The sequence below is a fragment of the Balaenoptera borealis genome (genome assembly GCF_965194805.1).
Source record: "Balaenoptera borealis genome assembly, chromosome: 14".
Classification (NCBI taxonomy): Eukaryota; Metazoa; Chordata; class Mammalia; order Artiodactyla; family Balaenopteridae; genus Balaenoptera; species Balaenoptera borealis.
This window is the reverse complement of record NC_138875.1, coordinates 59,444,867-59,466,188: the sequence shown is the minus strand read 5'-3', so window position 1 is coordinate 59,466,188 and position 21,322 is coordinate 59,444,867. Positions and strand designations below refer to the sequence as shown.

Here is a 21,322-nt window from a genome sequence, read left to right as displayed (position 1 = left end):
GGCAGAACTCCCCCCCCACCCCCTCCATCCCACTTTTCTCCGCCCGCCCCCCAACTCGGAGCCCGCGGCTGCAGCGGATCGACCCCCACGCCACCCCCCGAGCTGGGGGATGGCTCTGGCGGGGCCCGCGGGCCGAGCGCGGGGTCCTCGGGGGGGAGGAGCCTTGGGGGTGAGGGAGTCTCTGTGGGGAGGGGTCTCCGGAGAGGGGGAGGAAAGCTCTCGGGGCGGGGGGGAGGAGCCTCCATGGGGAGGGCTCTCGGAGTGGGCGGGAGGTCTCCTTGGGGAGGGGTCTCCGGGCAGGGGGAGGAGGACTCCAGGGGGAGGGGTCTCTGGCGACGGCCGTGGGGCGGGGCCGGGCACGGCGGAGGTCGACGGGGGTGTGTCCGAGGGGCCGGCGGGCAGCGCAGGCTCGCGCTCCGCCGAGTCCTCGCGCGCGGTCGCGGCTTTCTCCCCGGAGCCACCCGAGCGGCAGAGACGAGATGCGTGGCGGCGGCGCGGGGCTGGCGCTCCTGGCCTCGCTGCTCTGGGTCGCCGCGCAGGGCCAGCAGAGAGGTGAGCCCGGGTCGCGTCCCGGTCCCCTGGCGGGCGGGAGGCTACGGGACAAAGCCCCACGCCCGGCCGCCCCTGAGGTCGGTGCGCGCATCCGCGTTCACCCCCGACCGGGTTTCAGACACGTGGGTCTCCCGCGCGGCCCCTGGAAAAGTCGCCCGGCCGCGGGGGAGAGGGCTGGGGGAGCACCCCTGACTGACGCAGCTCCCTCATCCGCGCCTCGGGCTTCCCCTCCTCGGGCTCTGAGTCCCCGGGTCAGGCTTGGCGACCCGGGAGCCCCTATGGAGAGCCGCGCTGGCCCGGCTCTCGGTCGGGGCTGCGGCGGGTGGGCGGAGAATGAATGGGAAAGGCACCCACAGAGTCCCCGCCACCGTCCGGCGGCGGAAAGCTGGTGGTCCGCGGCCGGGAAAGGGGGCGGTACCCTGGCCACTCGGGGCGGGCCGGCGCGCGGGGAGTGCGCGGGGAGGAGCGGACGTGGGAACCGGCCACGGGCGGCGTGCAGGGCTCGGCCGCGCCTCCCGGCCGCGCTGGGTGCAGGCCCCGAAGTGGCCGAACCGGCCGTTCCCTCGCAGCACAGGCGGTGGTCACTTCGGGGTGAGGGAGCGGGAGCGAAGGGGGACTTGGACGCTGGTTGGCTGCGCGAGCACGCTGACTCGCGGGGCAAGGTTGGCGAAGAACGGAAACCCGAAGCGAACTTTCAAAGCTTCTGTCAATGCCCCAGAGAAAGGGAAACCCCCCTCCGGTTTCTGTGGCCAACACCGTGCCCGCTCTCCCCAGAGGCTAAGTCTTCCCGGCGCCGGCTGTTGGCTAGGCGTTCACAAATATTTGTTGAAAACGTCTTAATGTATGCAATACGTGACCGCGGGCATGCTCCCACAAATACACGTGTCATTAAAAACGGAGGAAAGTACAGGTCAAAAGTAGGTAGGCGGTGTATATATGCCAATACACTACTATATATAAAACAGGTAACTAATGAGAACCGACTGTATAGCACAGGGAACTCTACTCAATGCTCTGTGGTGACCTAAAAGGGAAGGAATTCCAAAAAAGAGGGGATATATGTATACGTATAGCTGATTTACTTTTCTGTACAGTAGAAAATAACACAACATTGTAAAGCAACTAAACTCAAAAAAAAAAAAAATTAGGCAGGCAGAACGCGCAATACCCCGTGGGAAAGATGGGTGTTTGGCACCGTGCTGAGCTGTGAACTCTGCAGCCCGTCCCATTCATTGGCGCATTCGTGGTGGAAGCGCTGGACCGGAGCGGGCGACACGCTTTGAATGGCTGAGCGTCCGCTCTGCGCAAGGCGGGGGCTGGGATGCAGGGAATTTACATACTTATCCCGGGAAGAAAGGGGCCGGCCTTGCGGGAGAGCGGGCTTGGACTCTCCGAGCTGAACGCCTTTCTCTCGGGTTGCTGACAGTGAAAAGCCTGGTTTCCCACAGGGTGGAGGGAGAACAGCTGGACTCAGCTTCCTTGTTCCAAGAAATTGAAAGTCCTGGACTGGGGAGATGCCCTGAGTGTTTTCCGCGCCCCTCTGGGCTCAGCACTTGGCCTGGGCGGCTGTGAATGGTGTTTGGAGAAAGTGGGACCGCGTGGGGCTTTCCTGCTTTAAGATGCTGCGGAAAACCACCCACTGCGTGGGAGCCTTTGAATCTTTCACACTACCTTCCAGATTTTCAGTCCTTACCCCACAACCATCACCCTTCCTAACAGGCACCTTTAAGGGAGTTTTGACTTTTTAAAAAATAAGTTGGGTCCCCATATATATAGCATGAATGACTAGTGAAATGGTGTAATCTGGTATTAATATAATAATAAAATAATTCCGACTAGCATCATCAGTGAGTTAGTTAGTTATCTGGTGCTTATATTTTTTAAAACAATCATCCTGTAGCATTCAGATTATTAGGAATTCTCTATCATTTCACAGCCTCTCTGGATTACTTTACATTTCATGGTATGTGACCCAATAGCTCAGTTCCTTTGAGATGTAACCTGTGTAAAGTGAGCTATTCCTAAGTATAAAATACTAGGTGGTATATTTCTAACAATAATGTTGTGTTTCATCCACAGCTGGCAATTACATGGATTATAGTTGCTTCACAGGTCAGCTCAGCAACTCTTGTTTTGAACTGTGTTTTGTTTTTTTTTTTCCTTAGTAAAAATAGACAATTCCAAGGATAGAGGAAAAAATCTATTCTATGACTAGAGGAAATTTACTTCATTCTCATAAATGATGTAGCATTCAAATTTAGCGTGTATGTGCTCCCCAGTGAAGTGTGTGCCTGAATGGCTTTCAAAGGTTCATTTTTCTTTCCTGTAGCTGTATTCCCCAAGTAAGGGCCAAGAAAAATACTGATTTTAGTAGTTGGAAACAAGGATTGTATAATAAAAACATCACTGCCCACTTCCTACGTATCCCAGACTTTGGCCCATTCCTTTTTTCTCTTCCACTTTTCCAGACATTAATATAAAGCCTACATCTGTAGTTAATATAGCACGATTGAGAGTTCAAATGCAACAAAGATATGAAATAAACACATGCTGTTCCATAGTGTCTTGTGCTACTCTTAGAATCGCGAGTACTGTAAAATGTTATATGACCACTTATTTCAAGGTAATCTTCCTTGAGACACCCTACAATTTTAGAATAATTCATTCATAAGTTCCTACAGATATTCATTATCATCTACAGTGGGTTTTTATGGAGAAATGACAAGATATGCCTTTAAGCTTTAGGTGTTTTACTTTTTGGCTTTACAAGCTGTGGGAAATTGGGCAAGTTACTTAACCTCTCTGTGCTTTGGTTTCACCATCTGTAAATGGGAGTAGTAATGGTGCCTCCCTGGAGAGGCTGTTCATGATGAAATGAAAGAATGCAAGATAAGTTCTTAGAACAGTGCCTAACCCAGGATCAGCCCTCAATAAGCATTATCTAAGCATCATTATTACTATTTTGCACAGAACTATTGGGAGGCCCTCTTCCCAGCTATATTCTCTGGAATTTTGAGTCTGGGTTTGGAATCAAGTAGTCTTGGGCTCAAATGCCAGACCTGTCACTTTGATGAGCCGTGATGTTGGTTAAGTTTCTCAGCACCTCTGGATCTGTGAAATGCAGAGAACTGATGTGATTCAGTAACACAGGGAGAAAATTGGCCCAGCCTTGGGGATATCAGCATCATAGGCACGCAGTCCATGGTGATGGTCTAACTGTCCCGCTTGCGGTGCGTCCTCACCATCCTGGACCCACATTCATTTGGGCGTTAAAACTTGTTGATTTTACCTCTTGAAACTCTGTGCAATCCATCTCCCATTTTTGTCCCCACTGCTGACTAGGCTCAGGAACTGTTTGTCTTTCCCATGAAATATTGTGACGATTCTCTCATTGGGCCTCCCTCTTCCTCTCCTCTCCATCTTCAGCACCACCATCACCATGATTTTTCTAGAAGCACCACCCTAAGAGGCTTGGACTAACGCCTCTCAAACTCCTGACTTCATAACACGGACACGCAAAATGACATTGGAGAATCCCATGGGGCTAAAGGAGGAGGCTGGGACCCAGCTGGCCTGCTGGCCCAGAGCTCAGGGTGTTACCTGGGGACGAACGTGCCCCTGTTCATAGCTGACCAGCGATGCCAGGCACATGGGCTATTCAGTGCTGGACAAGCCTCCCATTTGCGGTCTAAAACCCCCAGAAACCTTCCCGGTCCCGTCATTGGTGAAGTATTTATGATGTGCCCTTCCCTGGACTCCTGGTGCTCTGGTCCCTTAGCGCTATTGTTGTCCTTATCCTGGTGGCCTAAGCAAGTGGCTCACTGCTCTGTCTCACCCACTGGCCTGGGCTTCCTGAGGACAGGGGCTGTTTTATTCCCATCTGGGTGTCCATCGCTGTGCAATGTTCCTGGTGGTTAATAACCACCTGTCTTGGCTGAGCCACATTGAGACTAATATCTTTATTCACAAATCGAGTAACTTTAAAAACTATTTTTGAATAGGTAATCCATGCCCACGGTACAAAGTTCAAAAGATGCCAAAGGGTATATAGAAAAGGTTAAGTCACCTACTTTTGAGGCAACTAACGATTTTTAGTTTCTTGAGTATCTTTCCTTAGATGTTTCTTCATGTAACTCTTAAAAGCAAGCTACTTCCTAAAACCTGCTTCCTCCCTAGCACTTCCTAATAGTATAAGAAAGGTACTAGTTATCTCCTGATAAAACAGGAAACACTCTTCCTATATCCACTGCCCTTCCTTCATACTATTTCTTTAATATCCCTGCTGCCGGATGTTAAATGCATCACTTAATCAATGTCTACACTTACCGACTTTTCACTTTCCAACTTGTCCCTTTCAACGTGGCCTTTGACAGACGGTATAAGAGCCTTGTTTCCTAGATCTTTTGGAATTTAAAAACTAGCTCATTGATTGCTTTCATGACCCTGTAGTCCTTCTGAAAGTATTGCTTACTGTAGCATTATAAGCTATTCCTGAAGCCGTAAATAATTTTTAAAAAATATATTTAGACGATTATGATGTAGAGAGGTTAAGTTTAAGAATAACTCTATCAGAAGTTAAGGATAGTGTGTTATTTATTTTTCCAAAAAGTATGATTTATTACTGGAACGACAATGGCAGACACAGAAAAACTTAAATATTAAAAATAATTCCTGGGCTTCCCTGGTGGCGCAGTGGTTGAGAATCTGCCTGCTAATGCAGGGGACATGGGTTCAAGCCCTGGTCTGGGAGGATCCCACATGCCGCAGAGCAACTAGGCCCGTGAGCCACAACTACTGAGCCTGCGCGTCTGGAGCCTGTGCTCCGCAAGAAGAGAGGCCGCGATAGTGAGAGGCCCGCGCACCGCGATGAAGAGTGGCCCCCGCTTGCCACAACTAGAGAAAGCCCTCGCACAGAAACGAAGACCCAACACAGCCAAAAATGAATAAATAAACAAATTTAGGGTTTAAAAAAAAAAAATAATAATAATAATAATTCCTGATGAATAAAGTTAAGCCTGTGCCTTGAATACAAAGTTAAGTGGAGATAACCAGAGAGAGCTCTTGCTCTGAGACCTTAGCTGAACCTGTCACTGATATGCCTCAGTAATGTTTGGATGAACAAGGTAAACTATAGTCTCCTAAGAAGGATGTATGTAGCTTATTTACATGCTTGCAAATAATTATTTTACTTGTTTTATTTCTAAAATCCTAGCGTGTATCCATGGACAGTTGAGTAAATAAATGCATTTCAAAATTAATGAGGAGAAAAAGCTCCTTTATAGAAGTAATTTAGGTAAGTTCGTGAACTTGGGTTCTGTTGCGACATGCCTGCCAGGGAGCTATTTCAATGTAAAATGCCGCACTCCAGCTGGGTTCATTGCATCTTCATGTCCTTTGTACTGAGGTGACAGCGCTCAGAGTAACCATTTCACGGCACAGATGCTTGCCACCAGCGTCTTTGTTTTCTCAAGGCTGGATCGGGAGAGCTTTCTTTGGGGTAACCTGTTCCCAGTGATTTTGTGTCTTGCTTAGGGGCAGGAGACAGACAATGGAAACACTGAGATTCCACACCAGCGTGGTGGATAACATTGTTGCCTAGGTAAGCATTTACCTCAGAGGTTAATCCAGAAACGATGCTGTGGAAACACATCAGATGCTGAATTCAGCGTGTGTGTGCATTTTTTCCCTTTTTTGATTCAGCCATTTGAAGTCTGAATCTCTTCATTCCTGAACTTATCTTTGAAGTCGGATCTGCTGGCCCAGCAGGCAGTATGACTCCAGTTCTTGTGCCAGAGAACCTCCTGCCTTGCTGATGGGAATGTCAGATTTAGCTCCATGAGTATTTATGGAAAGTGCCATCTTTTCCCATTCCCTGAAGGATTTCCTGCATTTTGTTGCATTGCTCCCTAATTTCCTGCCAGAACCTCAGGAAACTCTTTACAACAATATAAAAGATGCTTAAGTTTAGCAGATCATTTTTAGTTACAAGGGGACATTCAGAAAGGAGAAAAATCTCACTCCACGATGCTGATTATTGTACACCCCACTTTTAAATGTCTTCCAACCTCTTTGTAATGGCAGGATTTTACTCACTAAAAGCGATTATCTTGTTATCTCAGGCCCAGCACAGGAATTCTTTCCTGCTCCAATGACTTCTTTCCCTATTTTTCCCAGTTTATGGCATTCTTTCGGTCGCCTTGGTTTCATCTTCCTTTTCTTTCTTTTCTTTTTTTGTATTCCCCCTATCTAAATCATCCCTCTGCATTTTTGTTTCTTCCTTTAAAAAGGTCCCTGATTTTTTCTTTTTTTTTTTTTTTGCCTTTGTTCCTCTTTATTACACTGCAGATGATCACTGTCTGTCCAGATGGCTATAACCAGCCACTTGGAATAAGTCTCTGATGGCAGCATCCGCTCACCTAATCTAGTCCCACATGGCGGTGAGACGGGTGCTCCTTAACCACTGTCTTCGTAATACACGCCCTGGCTTCACCCGCTGGCTGCAGCCGTCCATCATCCCCGCAGATTCGGAAAGTCAGGTATTGACTTCGGGCTGTGTGATTTGTTCCCATGACTCCCTCACCTGAGTGGCATCCCCACTCTCTACCTGAAGCCTCAGCCGATCCCCCATGGCCAGTTGGTCCCCGCCCCAGGGCAGACTTGTTTTTATGGCCTCTATGGCCGTTTTTGAACTTGCATTGTATTTTGTGATCAGTCGGGGTTCCCATCCAGCCAGAGTTGCCATCTGGTCCTCTTGTGGATGGCTTGCCCAGAATGCCATCGATCAAGGTCAAAAAGAGGGGACGTTTTTCTTTCAAAGAGCAAAACCTTAGCTCCCCGCATTTCTTTCCACACACAGATAACTTGGGGGCACATGTTCTAGTGCTGGGACCTGAGCCCTAGGCAGTGAGAGGGCAGTAACGCCAACAAACCGCCCCCCAGCCCCCTGCAGAGGCAACGGGGTTGCCTTAACAATGATGAAACACTTACCCAGCCCCTGGATTGCAAACCCAGCCCTGAGCCCGGCTCCTGTCCGGGCAGGAGGTCCTCCAGCTTCCTAGATTTTGTACCACTGGAGGGAATTAGGATTCCACAGGTCTGAGTAGGATCTAGAGTCTGTTTCAGGAAACCTTATTCCTATCTGGATACCAGAGGCGGAAGGAATTTTCCAACCGGCCTTCAAGCTGAGCCTTTTGGGTTTCTAGTTTAGATAGTTGTTTCCAGAACTATCTTTGCCACTTGGTGTACTTTCTGTCCCTGTTGCTCTGTCCTGTGGTGGGCTAGCACTCTTTCCCCATCCTCAAAATTCCCACTGTCCATCCTTCAGCCCCTTCCTTCTGAATCTCCAATTCAGGCATGTCTGTCTTTGTGTTTGTATGTGATCTGGTTTTCCCAACTCTTTACAACTCTGCCCTGGCTTCATGGCTGCACTTTTGTTCATTCTAGAAGTCTGGGGTGGGGAGAGTTCGAGATATCCATGAACGTTGTGAGATGTCTTTGGGAGCTCCCCCTGCTCTTCTTGTAAGGGAGTGGGCATTTTAAATCCTTGATACCTTCTTGGGGTAGGGAATAATGTTTTCTTGTGGGATCATTGTCATTTCTAGTCAGTGTTTCTAGATTTTCCCCCGTGTTTGCTCATTCACTTACTTGCTCAGTTTCATGCACCGAACGTGTAGTGGACCCTCGACCTTCCAGGCCCCAAGTCGGGGTGTGTCCTGAGGTCCTCGTTCTCAGCCGCTTTTCTCATTATGATTCCACTGTGGACATTCGTGATGGAATTGTTTTTGAGGAAGTCGCAAGTGCATAGCTAGAAAGAAATGTTCTCCATGAGAAATCATGGTTGAGGGGATTCAGGTAGCGCAGGTGGAAGTTAGCATGTATATTTTGCTTGCTCCCAGTCACATAAGTTCAGGTTGCAGCAAGCAGGCCCCGTGGAGGGGAGGGAAGGGGAGAAGGGAAGGGGAGCGAGTGCCTTGCGTTAGCTTCCTCACCAAACCCCCTGCTGGGTGACATCTACTCCTCCAGACGCCCTTTGTCTCAGGGGGCCTCAAAGCTCACCTGCTTGGCCGGCTCTTCTGTGCGCGTGGAGAGCAGGTACAGTTAATTCAGAAATTCTCTGTCTGGGCTGCACGTTAGATTTTAATCACATGAATGCCCAGGGCCCCGCCTCAGGGACTACAATTTATGTGGTCTGGGGTGGGGCCTGGTCATTTGCATGTTAGAAGGTTTTTTCAGTGTTTGGCTTATGACTTCCCTTCAAGCTCCAACAGCAAAATAAGAGCCTTTCTTCCTTCTACATCCCTAACACACACCATACCCCACACCACACACACCACACACACACCACACACAACAGACACACACAACACAGACACATACCACACACACAACACACACACCAGACACACACCACAGACACCACACACACACCAGACACACCACAGACACACACCACACACCACAGACACACCACACACACACCACACAAACACACCACACGCACCACACACACCACAGACACACACCACACACACCAGACACACACCACACACACCAGACACGCACCACACACCACACACACACCACACACACACCACACACACACCACACACACCACAGACACACACCACACACACCACAGACACACACCACACACACACCACACACCACAGACACACCACAGACACACCACAGACACCACAGACACACACCACACACACACCACACATACCAGACACACACCAGACACACCACACACACACCACAGACACCACACACACACCACACACACACCAGACACACCACAGACACACACCACACACACACCGCACACACCAGACACACACCAGACACACACCAGACACACCACACACACACCACACACACCACACACACCCACAACCCACCTACACTGACCTGCAGACCAGCTCCCAACTAAAGGCTTAACGGTACTGGAGGGTGCTGTACTTGACTAACCCCAGACTGATGGAGCTGGAATCTGGACCCGGCCCATCTGCTGGGTTGGGGCAGTTTCTGCAGGAATGGCCAGCTGGGCTGCAGGTGTTGGGATGAGTCTAATGTGGCCAATAAAAGTTTCCCTGGGGCCCAGGAAGCCGTTGGCATCTGAAGCTTCCCAGGGGTTAACGGGCCGTGAAGCTGATGGGGTCATCCCGTCCCTGTGGAATTGTTTCAGTGGCTTCTCCCCCTACTGAGCAGGACTTACAAGGCCCTCTGTGGTCTGGCCCTGCTCCAACCTCTCCACAGCTGCTTCTCCCACTGCTTACCCTCTTTGAGCCATTCTGACGCATCCGTGGTTCCCATAATGTGACATGGTGGTTCACCTGTGACACTGCCTTATTCTGGTCCACCAGTCATCCAGGTGTGCCTCCTGCTTGTTGCCATAGCAATCTGTGCACACCTCTGACCAGCACGTCATTTTGTAACGGCTTGTTACCTTGCCTGTCTCTCCTGGAGGGCAGAGATTTTTGTTCTTATTTCTAATACCTACACAGCGTCTGGCATTTAGTGTTGATTCTGTAAATATTGGTTGGATGAATGAATGAAAGTCCCAATTCAGACAAGCACCAGGGGCTGTGAGGGAACCCAGTGGATGGATAGTATTGAGAGGTTCAGACAGACAGGCGGTTGGGATTTGGAAAAGTCCCTAATGAGGAGGCGAAGTGATGATTCCTGGGTAGAGATGGGCTGAGAAAGGACAGATGCCAGCTCGAGAAGGCTGGGAGGCCTTAGCAGGTACCCAGACAGGATGCAGGGATGGGGAACAAGAATGCAGGTAACCAGGCTACGGTAGGAGATAGTCAAACATTCTGAACCAAAACACATGACCAGGGACAACCTAGTAGCAGAAACACTAAATCCAGATACTTTCCCTGCTCGCAGATGGGATCCAATACAGAGAGAGAAGAGCCACAGAATCTGGAAATCAGGAGGGGCTTGACAGCTTGAAGAGATTATTAACCTTTTTTTCCCCATCTACCAATTCAGTACAAAGGAGAAAAAAGGATTACGTTTTTGTAATTGAAATAATATTGAATGACGAATAAGGCTTAAAGCCCAGATTATATTTAACAAAATCTTATTTCTAGATTTGGAGCCACTGACTTCTAGGCATCTCAAGCCCACAACTCATTAACTCACATATTCAATAAGTATTTGTTGAGTTTCTAGAGTTCTGCACACTGGTCCTTGAACCCCTAGAGCTGTAGTCAAGCAGGCACAAGAAGTGCCCAAGGAATCCTAGGCTACGTGTGTCCATCAGTTCAAATTTGGAGGGATTTTTGTTTCTGAATGCCTGGACCACCAATATCACCCCACTTATTGCTGTAAAATAGTGTCACCGTAAACAGAGAGAGAACTCTGATTAAACACTGCATTTCTACTGCAACGTGTTTCCTTTTAGTTTGAAGACTGTGACTAGAGAACACTCTATTTTGCCTTGACTTCAGTCTTGTTGGCATTTGTTGACTAGCTCTTGGAGTTACATTTTTATATAGAGTTTTTGTTTAAAGGAACTCTACCTGCCGGCCTTTGGAGGACGTTGTTTAAGTGGGGAACAGCTGTTCTCCTCCAGGCATTTTGGGCTAAGCCAGCCTGGTCTTCTCAGGAACAGAACAAAGGCATACAGAATTTATGTCACAGATGGATTTTTGTGTGATAAAAATCACTTATTACTGAATGAAAGAATGGCCTATTCTCTTTAGAAATATGAGCATAACATCTAGTGTGCCTTTAGTAGCTTCCAACCTTGTTGGTCTAGTTTTAATTATTAAAATTGACTAAGTTAAGATGTGCCTCGTTTTCTGTGGTCAAACATTCCCTGAAAATTTGTGCATAAGACAGTTTTCTGTAAATGAAGTAATTTCAAATTCAATATTCAAATAATTCTGAAATAATATTTGAAGGGATCAGCTAGATTTTCAGTGTATAGTTCTGGACCCTCTTTTGTTCTGTTGACCCACGTGTCTGTCCCTGTGCTAACATCACACTGTCTGGATTCCTTTGGCTTTGTAATAGGTTTTGAACTGGGTGATTTAAGCCATTCCACACTTCACTTTTGCTAAATTGCTTTGATAGTTCTAGGTCCTTTGCATTTCCATTAGTATCAGCTTGTCAATTTCTACAAAAGAGCCAGCTGAGATTTTGATAGGGATTAGATTGAATCTGTAGATCAGTTTGGGGAGAAGTGCTGTCTAATAATATTGAGTCTTCCTGTCTATGAATAAGAAACCTGTCTTCATTCATTTAGATATTATTTAATTTCTCTCAGAAATGTTTCACAGTTTTCATTGTCTTGGTCTTGAATTTCCTTTGTTAAATCTTTTCTTAACTATTTTATTCTTTTTCAATAAAAAAAAGCCTGGGAAGTATGGAGAGCTGATCTGGTCCTTCTTTGATGCCCATGTGCCCAGGATCCCCTGTTAAGTGTTTGGCTGGTCTAGCCATCTGTATCTTCCCCTACTAGGATGGCAACCTCAGCTAGCCAAACTACAGGGTTTCCCCGTTTGTTTTCTACTGAGTTTACAACTTTGTCAGCATCACGGAGAATCTGTTTCCACTCTCTGCTCCAAATCAAGTCAGCCGTCCATCTCCAGCACTAAAGCTGCTGGTTTTCAGGGCTCACCCTGCCCTGGGAGCGGGGCTGAGTATGGAGTAGACCCAGGCAGAAAGCTGCTCTCTCTCTCACAGTCTGACCTGAAACCCTAGCAGCCTTTCATAAAGAAAAGCTTCCCAGCTTGTTGTTTGTTGGTTATTTTCAGAATCCTGAAATGGTTGTTTTTGAAAATTTTGTTCAGTTATATAACTGTTTTTGTCAATCTCTTTACTTACCATAGCCAGAAGTCCTACTAAAATATTTTAATTTATATAAATATCTTGACTACCATGAAATTCTCTTTATGAGATTCTATTTCTCTTGTTCGTGATTCTGTTAACAATCCACTAATTTTACTAATAGCCCATTTTAAACATTTTCCTCGCTAATTAGCAAAGTATTGGTGTTGATGGAGACAGAGAACATTATGGTGAGTGCCCCGACCCTGGATAGTCTTCCTTATTGGAATACGCCTTGACCACCCCAAGAGATGCATCATTGATTTTAATACCAGCTGCAAATGGGTAGTTTAACCTAAGTAACACACACACACACACACACACACACACACACACACACACACATCACATGCACCAAGTCACTGTCTTTATATTGAAGTTTCTTAAAGTTGATTTCACATACTGTACTAGTTACTGTTTATGTTTAGAGGATGCTCATCTTGAATCAATCAGTTTAGATCCTCGGTTTCAAGATACTCAAGTGGGGGAGGGCTCTGGAAATTGCAACCCCCAGGAGGGAACAATTGCCGCACTCACAGAAATTCTGGACTGGCCAGTGGGGAACCAATCTCAGAGGTTGAAAGAAGGGCTGACATCCTTCTGTAAACAAATTAGGCTCCTAACCATGCTAGCTTGTCCAGTGTAAAGGGCAGAGGATTGGAGAGTCAGCAGGGGGAGGTCTGTGCTGAGATGCCGACCCGAGGGGGAGGGGCAAGTATGGAAAGTGCCACTTAGGACTAAAACAGAGAGAACTCCCCGTCCACAGTCCATTGGTTGAAGAGGTGCACTTTGCTCAAAGTGGGGGACCTACATGTGAATCCTACTGCAGCGTGCAGGAGAGACAGGCTATTTGGTTTTTATTGGTTTGTTTGAAAAGAAAATGTATTAAAGAAGATGTATATGAAACGAGGACCTACTATATAGCACAGGGAACTATATTCAATATCTTATAATAACCTATAATGGAAAAGAATCTGAAAAAGAATACACACACACACACACAAACATATATAAAACTGAATCACTTTGCTGTACGCCTGAAACATTGTAAATCAACTATACTTCAATTTAAAAAATAAAAAGAGAAGTTGTATATAAATGTGGCCTGTTTTGAGAGTCACGTATTCATGCGGTCCAGGGTGGGTTCTGATTCACTACTAATGTGTGGAAATAGACTAAATTTTCCCTATTATCATAATGAAAATATAGGGAAGAATTCAGAAAATGAAAGAAAAATAATATTAGAAATCTTAATTTAATATGATGGGGGAGGAGGGCTCAAGGGCACTGCTGTGTCCTTGACCTTCCCCAAGTCTCTCCAGCTGTTTTCCTCGCTAGGATGGGGAGACAGCCCCACCTTCTGAGAATGGCCCTGTTTTTGCTCAGGGACTCTTTTGAAAACGCTTCCTCTCCTCTGTCACCTAGACCTGGACCACGTCCCGGAAGCTCAAAGGCAAGGTCCCAGGGCAGCCAGGGGGATGGATATCGTGCTGTCCTCTCTGGCCCACCCCACCCCCATGTGTAAAGCCCCCTCCAGGCCTGTGTGAAAAGACAGCAGGTCAGAATACCAGCACCATCAGGACAGGACAGGCTGAAAGGGCTGGGTCTCTGCCAGCAATAGGCAGCGCAGGTACATAGCCTTCTTTAAAATTTAACATCATCGAGGCATTTCACCATGTCTTCAGTAACATCATTTTCAACATGGATGAACCAGCCAGTGGCAGCATCGCTCGGGTAGAACAGGACTGAGGAATCAAAACGCTGGTTTGCTTTAATAGATTGTCCTGGTTGATGCTCACGTGACCTTGTTTGTATGTTACATCTTAATTTTGGAGGCCTTGACCTTTTTTTTTTTTTTTTTTTTTTTTTATTTTATTTTATTTTTTTAAAACATCTTTATTGAAGTATAATTGCCTTACAATAGTGTGTTAGCTTCTGCTTTATAACAAAGTGAATCAGTTATACATATACAATATGTTCCCATTTCTCTTCCCTCTTGCATCTCCCTCCCTCCCACCCTCCCCATCCCACCCCTCTAGGTGGTCACAAAGCACCGAGCTGATCTCCCTGTGCTATGCGGCTGCTTCCCACTAGCTATCTATTTTACATTTGGTAGTGTATATATGTCCATGACACTCTCTTACCCTGTCACATCTCACCCCTCCCCCTCCCCATATCCTCAAGTCCATTCTCTAGTAGGTCTGTGTCTTTATTCCCGTCTTGCCACTAGGTTCTTCATGGCCTTTTTTTTTTTTTCCTTAGATTCCGTATATATGTGTTAGCATACTGTATTTGTTTTTCTCTTTCTGACTTACTTCACTCTGTATGACAGACTCTAACTCCATCCACCTCATTACAAATACCTCCATTTCATTTCTTTTTATGGCTGAGTAATATTCCATTGTATATATGTGCCACATCTTCTTTATCCATTCATCTGTCGATGGACATTTAGGTTGCTTCCAGGTCCTGGCTATTGTAAATAGAGCTGCAATGAACATTGTGGTACATGACACTTTTTGACCTATGGTTTTCTCAGGGTATATGCCCAGTAGTGGGATTGCTGGGTCGTATGGTAGTTCTATTTGTAGTTTTTTAAGGAACCTCCATACTGTTCTCCATAGTGGCTGTATCAATTTACATTCCCACCAACAGTGCAAGAGTGTTCCCTTTCCTCCACACCCTCTCCAGCATTTATTGTTTCTAGATTTTTTGATGATGGCCATTCTGACCGGTGTGAGATGATATCTCATTGTAGTTTTGATTTGCATTTCTCTAATGATTAATGATGTTGAGCATTCTTTCATGTGTCTGTAGGCCATCTGTATATCTTCTTTGGAGAAATGTCTATTTAGGTCTTCTGCCCATTTTTGGATTGGGTTGTTCGTTTTTTTGTTATTGAGCTGCATGAGCTGCTTGTAAATCTTGGAGATTAATCCTTTGTCAGTTGCTTCATTTGCAAATATTTTCTCCCATTCTAAGGGTTGTCTTTTGGTCTTGTTTATGGTTTCCTTTGCTGTGCAAAAGCTTTTAAGTTTCATTAGGTCCCATTTGTTTATTTGTGTTCTTATTTCCATTTCTCTGGGAGCTGGGTCAAAAAGAATCTTGCTGTGATGTATGTCATAGAGTGTTCTGCCTATGTTTTCCTCTAAGAGTTTGATAGTGTCTAGGCCTTGACCTTTTTTCCCTCTTTACAATAAGCCAAAAAACTTTGTTTTAACCAAAGTCCCGAATTCCCTCTAAAAATAGTTGCCAAAGGTCTCCAAAATGTAAATGCAGGATGGGGAATCTGGAGTTCTGGTTAAATAGTGACAGAAAACTCTGGAGGAAGTGTGATCTTACTCATCAGTCTGATGAACTTTGTGCCAGGGCTCGGCTGAATTGGCCAACCCCAGAGAGTTAGGGCTGGAAAAAACCCAAGAGACCATTTCATCTGCTGAAGTCAAAGCAGCAGCCCCAGGGAGATACTTAACCAGGAAGTAGCTCAGCCCCAGCCCTGCCCTGCAGAATCAGAATCTGCATTTGTAACAAGATCTCCAGCTGATTTGATAAAAGTTTGAGAAGCTCTGCTCCAACCCTCTCTTTGCCCAGTTGAGCACAGAATGACTTTCGTAAATCTTGTGCATAGTTCAATTAGAAGGATCAAATCTGTGGATGCCAAGGGTCATTTTCTATTAATTCAACCTTAGGTCATGTTCACTTTTCTCATAGCACCGTTTTCACGTTGTGTGTCCCTGTCACCAGGAACTAGAGCATCTTTTCTATCTTCGCCCAGATTGTGCTATGCTTGCAGGTGGGTTTGGGGAAACGTGGAAGGTCCTGCATCTATCCCTGTGAAACTTATACTGGATTTATTTTAGCCACTGTTGAGATTCCACTCATTCCAGGACCCAGTGTGTTCACTTCCCATGTGTGTGATGCCTTGTTCTGTTGTTACCCACGTGGGGATTAATCATATCGAACAAGGAAGTGCTGGGCACGTGGGGTGGAAAACCGAGGTTTCTGTCCTCAGCCCGATATCCTTTATGTCACTTCTCTTGTGTTTGGAAATAGTTTTGGGGGAAAGTATACGCCTCCCGCTTTCTCCCTGAGAATGTGCCTGTATGGGGGATGGGCCTCTTCTGCTTTCCTTGGGACATCGGGTCATGGGGAGAGTCTGGATCACTGGCAGGGACGGCCAGCAAGCTGCTGTGACAGAGGGAAGAACTAGGTGTCTGCAGTATGACAGGGCCAAAGGAAGAGGGGTTTAAACCAGAGAGAAAGGTCCTTGATTACAAAAGCTACCATGAGGTCCAGTAAACTGCAGGTGAGCTGCACGCTGGGGATGGAGACCTTGACTAGGGCATTTTGAGTGATTTAAAGGAGGAGAATCCCAACTGAAGTTGAATGAAGAGCCTGCGTGAGGCCAGGAACTGAAGACAGTGATCATGATTCTCATAGACGTCCTTGGCTTAGTAAAACCTCTAAAAAAATAGACAGATTATCACGTTAAGTGTATGTAACTAGATAAAGAAGCAGCCCAATCTCAGAAAAAACAATGGTACTAGAACTCAGAAAGTACAGTGTTATCAACCCCAGTGAGAATGATACCAAGATAATGTGACTCTGGACTTTTGATTGGGGTGTTTACTCTAGTTGTCAAATGTGTTTGTCTGTTGTTGGTCTCTGAGGTGGAAGATATTGCAAATGCTTTCGTGGTTTGTAAGCTGTCCCTCTCAGTATGTTCTGGAATGAATGGAGCTGTAATCCGGTGGATCCAGCCTCCTTGGGGTCATTGTCCTGGTGTTAGAGGCGGTAACGCATCGGGCATCTTGAATGCCAGGTGATCCAATCAGAGGTCCGTGGATGCTCGTGAGGGCAGTCCCTGACTGACGCTTTCACAAGGCATATCCAGAACCAACTACACAATTTTAAGAGCTGGTGCAAAATGAAAATGTGGGCCCCCTTGTTTACATTATGAGAAATTTCAAGACAGTGTCAACAGGGCTCTAAACCAAGGGCAACTGCACACCCATGAAGTGGCCTTGGGTACGTCCCTAAAGAGCACGCCAAAGCTTTAAAGCATAAGCAAGTAAAATTTATATAATGGAGCACAGAAGTGGCAGAAGAAGGGGGAAGAAATAACTAAGACCTTGAAGCGTTCGTAGAAAAGTTGGTGGTTTTTGGAAGCGTTTAGCTGGTTAGAAAATGTTGAATTAATTGATGTTTTTAGGTATTTAAGCAAATGATATATACATTGTAGACATGATAAATGATATTGATACAAGCAGAATATAACTGCATTTTCATTCAACAGAGCTGTCAATATTCCACCTAAAGGCTGCACTTGCTTTTTGATTTCCCTTTAAGCTGAGTTCCCTCCTGTAAGAATTTAGAGGAGGGAGGAGGGGCGGGGGCTTCCCAGGGTAATGGGAATAACATGAAATATTAAAATACTTACGAATGTTGAGGTGCTTTCGCGCTTTGCCTGTGTGCTATAGTGATTTCGATCCTGTAGAGCTTTTTAATTGTTGCCCTTAAATTTCAGTTTTGTGGCAACAAAAGAGAAAACCTCTTGAAGGATGAATTGTAGTTATGGTCTCTGCAACTAAACTTGGGTATTGAGTCAAAACCCACAGTGTCATCAAATATAAGCATTAAGGAACCTTTGTGGCAGGAGGAGGTGGTCTTGATAAGGTGTTATTTTCTACAGACAGTATTCAGGCCTAGGTCCTCACAGCTTGTTTATCTTATAGTGAAAATCTCTGTCTTTGTCAAGGACACCTCAAGCCCATTGCTATGGAAATGGACTCTGGCAAAACCCTTCCAAGGCCTTTTGCCCACCACCCCATCTGGGTTTTCTGAGATTAAATTTCTTTTCATCTTCCCACGTGAGAAAAAAAGTCAAGGGTGTTAAATGCCAAACTCCCAGGAGCTGGGATTTGACTTCTCCCTCAAGTTCCTGTGAGGTCTTTCTCTCTCTCTCTCCCGTCTTTTTTTTTTTTCCCACTGTGCTGGAAAGGGCCTTGGAATCTCTAGAATATTTTAAAGCTTTTTCTTTCACTAACAGCCATCAATGATTAAATTGGTTTCGTCCAAAAACCAAGTATTTGCTTTTTGGGGTTGGGGGGAGGGGCCATTCATTCTCTGTCTCGGCTGAAAGGGGTCTGCTACAGCCCACAAGGAGACTCAGGTCACTTTCCTTCACAAGTGCTCCCAAGTGGTAGATTTTGGAGAAATAAAATAACTGGTAAGTTCGCAGAATTCTCATTGGAAACAGAAGCCCTGTTTGACACCAAGCAAGCAAAACTTTCATCTATTTCAACTTCAGTGTCGATGTTTTATTGTTTCAACATTCTGAAAATATTGGTATTTGATAAACAAAACAAGATCATTTAGTAATGATTAAAGTGATTTTAATTTATAATAAATAACTTGAAATAGAATGTCTTTAAATGGTGTAGTTCTGTTTGGCAAAATGTTAGTTGTAGGTTTCTTCTGGGAAAGAAACAGGAATAAGGAATCCCTTATTGTCAGAAGCCGCTGTCAATGGCTGATCAATCAGACGTAAAAGTGGGAAAACAGTTTCATTTATAATATTTTTCAAATACACCTACTTCATAATATACATTTATAATATTTTTCAAATACACCTAAGGTAAAGGATCTGGGAAAATATGTTCAGATCATTTTTAATGGCATATTTAATATCTAACCTGGAGGTGTCCAGGCTTAAAATGGACTGTCCATTCTAATCATGGGTTTACTATCACCTCTATTAGAATCACTAGTGCCTGTAACAGCAGCTTTGGGTAAGAAGTGAGCATGTGGGATTTTGAGTCAGAAAGCCCTTGGCTTGAATTCCGGGTCTACCAGTTGCCTACTAAGGGCTTCACCCCCTTGTATTGTTTTCTGGGAAAAAAAAGTTTGAGCTAAGATGAATTGTGCTATAGCTTGTAAAGAGCCTCCTGAACATATCTTAGGGGTTGGGATGCATTACTGTAAGTAATTTCAGTTTAAACGTTCCTCTGTCTCTACCCCTCTCTCCTTTCATGTGTGACCCTCAGCATCCACAGAGAGCGTGCCCTGAAAATATGCTCGTGTGCCAAATGTGGGAAATCAGATGATAACCTACATCTCATGAGGGTGATTGTATTCCCTGGGAGAGAGGGAAAGTTTTCATTAGTTTCCTCAAGGCATCTTGTCTTCTGGTCCCGCAACCTGGCTGGCATTAAGGACTCATTTTCCACTTAGGGCCCCTGAGCTGGAGGCAGCTGCTTCTCCAGGCCACCTGGTCAGGTGGCTGAGGACTTCACCTGAGCAGGACATTAACTCCTGCCTTGGTCCAAGCCCCCCTCACCTTCACAATCCACCTGGATCAAAACATCAGGGGCTGCCCTTGTCCAGGGATGAGCTAGGTTCCTGACAGAGGAGGTGGGAAAGCAGACTTACAGAGTCACCTACGCCATGAACTCCTGGCTCCCAGCACTTTAGCCGAAGTGCTTTCCCTGCCTGGGTTCTTGACCTTTTGGCGCCAGTGGACCCCTTTGACAAAGCTCACAGACCTATTCTCAGCATGTTTTTAATGCAAGGAGGATACAAAGAAAGCCAAATGTATTAAACGATAGTGCTACCCCTGCATGGCTAGTCCCTTCTCATTTTTGAGGCAGCTGCTCAAATGTCACCCCAGAGATGCCTTCCCTGTCAGCTTACAGAAAAATGAGAGGAGGAGATCGCTGTTTACAAATGTATGTTTAACTCGGATCCAGCTACGCAGAGTTGCAAAGGCAACAACAGAAAGAATAGTAAGAAGAAGAGGAGAGGGAGGGCCGGAGGGTGGGATGGGATGAGTGAATCGGGGGAGCGCCCCTGCTCAGCCTTCTGTGCAGGGACCCCCTGCCTTGGAGGAGGGTGGGGTGACCCGAGGGGCTGAGTTTCCTCCACGCCTGTTTCGTGATGCACAGCTTTCTGGGCTGCGTGGTCCTTCTCTATAAAGGTAGATCCTTTTCGTACTTGGTGACCCTTAAATGCAAGCCAACTACTTCATCTGAAATTTAATCAGAGATACAGAGATTCCAATAGATGAAATATAACCATGAAAGTCTAATTATATTTGTATTAGTGATATCCACTGATAATATGAAAATAATCGTAGCAATTATTTATTGAGCCCTTCATACATTGTATTAGGCCCTTTATGACACAATAATCGTAGCAATTATTTATTGAGCCCTTCATACATTGTATTAGGCCCTTTATGACACAATAATCGTAGCAATTATTTATTGAGCCCTTCATACATTGTATTAGGCCCTTTATGACACAATAATCGTAGCAATTATTTATTGAGCCCTTCATACATTGTATTAGGCCCTTTATGACACAGTCTCATTTAATGCTCATAAATATTCCTGGGCCTAGTGCTTCTCATTACACAGACAAGGAGACTGAGAGGGGAAACCCTCAGCAGGCAACTGGTAGACCCAGAATTCAAGCCAAGGGCTTTGTGACTCAAAATCCCACATGCTCACTTCTTACCCAAAGCTGCTGTTACAGGCACTAGTGATTCTAATAGAGGTGATAGTAAACCCATGATTAGAATGGACAGTCCATTTTAAGCCTGGACACCTCCAGGTTAGATATTAAATATGCCATTAAAAATGATCTGAACATATTTTCCCAGATCCTTTACCTTAGAATTGCAAATCATTTTCTTTTCAGAATATCACAATGACTCTGAGTATGGATTAGACAAATATAACATTTGATAGAACCCCCCAAATTTTTTTTTCCAAAAAAGAAAAAAAAAACTCATTAGAAAAAACTCATGCTTCTCTTACACCCAAAATGCATTGAGGCCACAAACGGTTGGCCCCGAATCATTTGAGAAATATCGATAAAGAAATTGCTGCAGTGAGCCTTGCACCTTGGCGCTAGTCAGTAT

The 21,322-nt window shown here is 45.7% G+C and overlaps 1 protein-coding gene across 1 annotated transcript in view; it reads left to right on the top strand.

Annotated features, from left to right (window-relative positions):
* The first annotated feature begins 378 nt into the window (after positions 1-378).
* The window catches only part of LAMA1 (laminin subunit alpha 1), a 152,606-nt gene continuing 131,662 nt past the window's right edge, over positions 379-21,322 (top strand). The window contains exon 1 of the mRNA XM_082353446.1: positions 379-552. Coding sequence (XP_082209572.1) covers positions 480-552 — 73 coding nt within the window. The 5' untranslated portion in view covers positions 379-479. The remainder of the gene's footprint in view (positions 553-21,322) is intronic.